General features: G+C 35.4%; 1 protein-coding gene across 1 annotated transcript in view; it reads left to right on the plus strand.

The window, feature by feature from the left end:
* Window positions 1-894: 894 nt before the first annotated feature.
* Window positions 895-1,736, plus strand: part of LOC106470107 (tetraspanin-4-like) — a 15,955-nt gene continuing 15,113 nt past the window's right edge. Inside the window, exon 1 of the mRNA XM_022399645.1 lies at window positions 895-957. Within this exon, the coding sequence (XP_022255353.1) occupies window positions 895-957 (63 nt within the window). The remainder of the gene's footprint in view (window positions 958-1,736) is intronic.

Consider the following 1,736-nt stretch of genomic DNA (forward strand, 5'->3'; position numbering starts at 1 on the left):
CACCTAATTTCCACAGTCACTTTAACTTAAACACACGCTAGAATTCACAACGATTTACACACTTTACTTATGGCTTGACTCGATTGTAGGTCTCTATCTCTGCCTGTCTGCAATTATCTCTCCGTCGTCACTTTATTTGCCGGCTTACATACGAGAACATAGCATGCCTAGAAAAGCCTAGAGTTGCGAGGAACAGTCACGATCTTCCTAGAACTCCAGCGCATGCTCCAAGCGTCGCGCGACTTCCGCTGTCGTAACAATACTAATGTCTGATGAGAATCCACTGAAGTTAAATGAGTTATAATGTTCGAACTTTGTAAATGCTCCTGGTCAAATATCTGAAGTTTTCCGATTGATAAGCGTTATAACAATCACAGTTGTAGCTTTCGAAGTTTATAGCACACTGACTATAGCGAACTAATAATAGATACTTTTTCTTTCTTTTTTTGCGCGTCGCGTTGGTTATATTAACAGGCGTGTCGAGGCCTTCTAGAAAATTCAGATTACGTAACAATATAAAGCAACATTTAAGCGTTTACGTGCATACATATATTGTTGATTCTTACTCTCGAGAATCTTCTACAACTTTGGTGAATATGCGGGAGTTTCGCAATACATATTTAACACTATAAGCTATGTATGTTTCTAAATATAAATTTATTCTAAACAAACGTTGATATTAAAATAAATATATAGTAACAAATCCGTCACACAAACAAATGTACACAAAATAAATTTCCCGCAAATATATTCATGCGCAATAGTTTATGTACTGTCCATTTTTGCGGACTGGCAAAAGCATATATAGTGAAAACATTAGACATTTAATCAATGACTCGCATCCTTATAGCTTAGAGAAGTTTTCGAGCGTATTTTTATTTTTACAGCTTCAGGATGTTTGAGGGTTGCAGGAAAGCTGTTCGATACGCTATGTTTGCAACCAACTTATTAATTTTGGTAAGTATATCATTTGTTTTATCGGAAGCTACGTTGTTATTCATTATATAAGATTAGTATGTGTGTATGTATTAACCTAAGTTATAAGTCCTTGAGTTTATTGTAACGTTTTCCATTAAAGTTAGTCGTTTTACCATATAAATCGCTAAGAATGGCAAAGAGCCCTGGGAGAAAAGAAATCAATTTGAAGAAATAAAACTCGAATCCGCGCCACTGCTTCCCTATCAGGTGCTTTAATTCTAGAGTTACCGATGGTAACCATAATGGAATCAATATGTTTTTGGAACACATGTTTTTAAACTATATACGTATACACCAAATAGCCTGTTGGTATACATGACTTTGCTGATTATATGTAAAACAAAAACCCCTCGCACTTTCCGGTCCTTATCCAAAGCAGATGGGATATCTCCAACGCTTTTGGGTGCTATTACCAAAGGTAATCTCCGTTATGACTTTTGGATAACGAGCGGAAAATGCGAAGGTTTTGTTGTTGTATTATTTTAAATAGTTTTGAATTTATATTAAGTTCATTGTTGTTTTATAGCGCTGATCTTGAACGCCTATTGACAACTAACGTAATTGATATAATAGTTTTGGAGCTGTACCTCTTATTTATATGTATATGTATATATGTGTGTGTGTGTGTGTGTGTATATATATATATATGTGTGTGTGTGTGTGTGTGTGTGTGTGTGTGTGTGTGTGTGTGTGTGTAGTACTACTAAACAAGTCGTCGTTGGTTAGTACCTTACCGTAGTACGTTGTTAGTTTATTTT

This window comes from Limulus polyphemus, unplaced genomic scaffold, assembly GCF_000517525.1.
Source record: "Limulus polyphemus unplaced genomic scaffold, Limulus_polyphemus-2.1.2 Scaffold102, whole genome shotgun sequence".
In the NCBI taxonomy this organism is placed as follows: domain Eukaryota; kingdom Metazoa; phylum Arthropoda; class Merostomata; order Xiphosura; family Limulidae; genus Limulus; species Limulus polyphemus.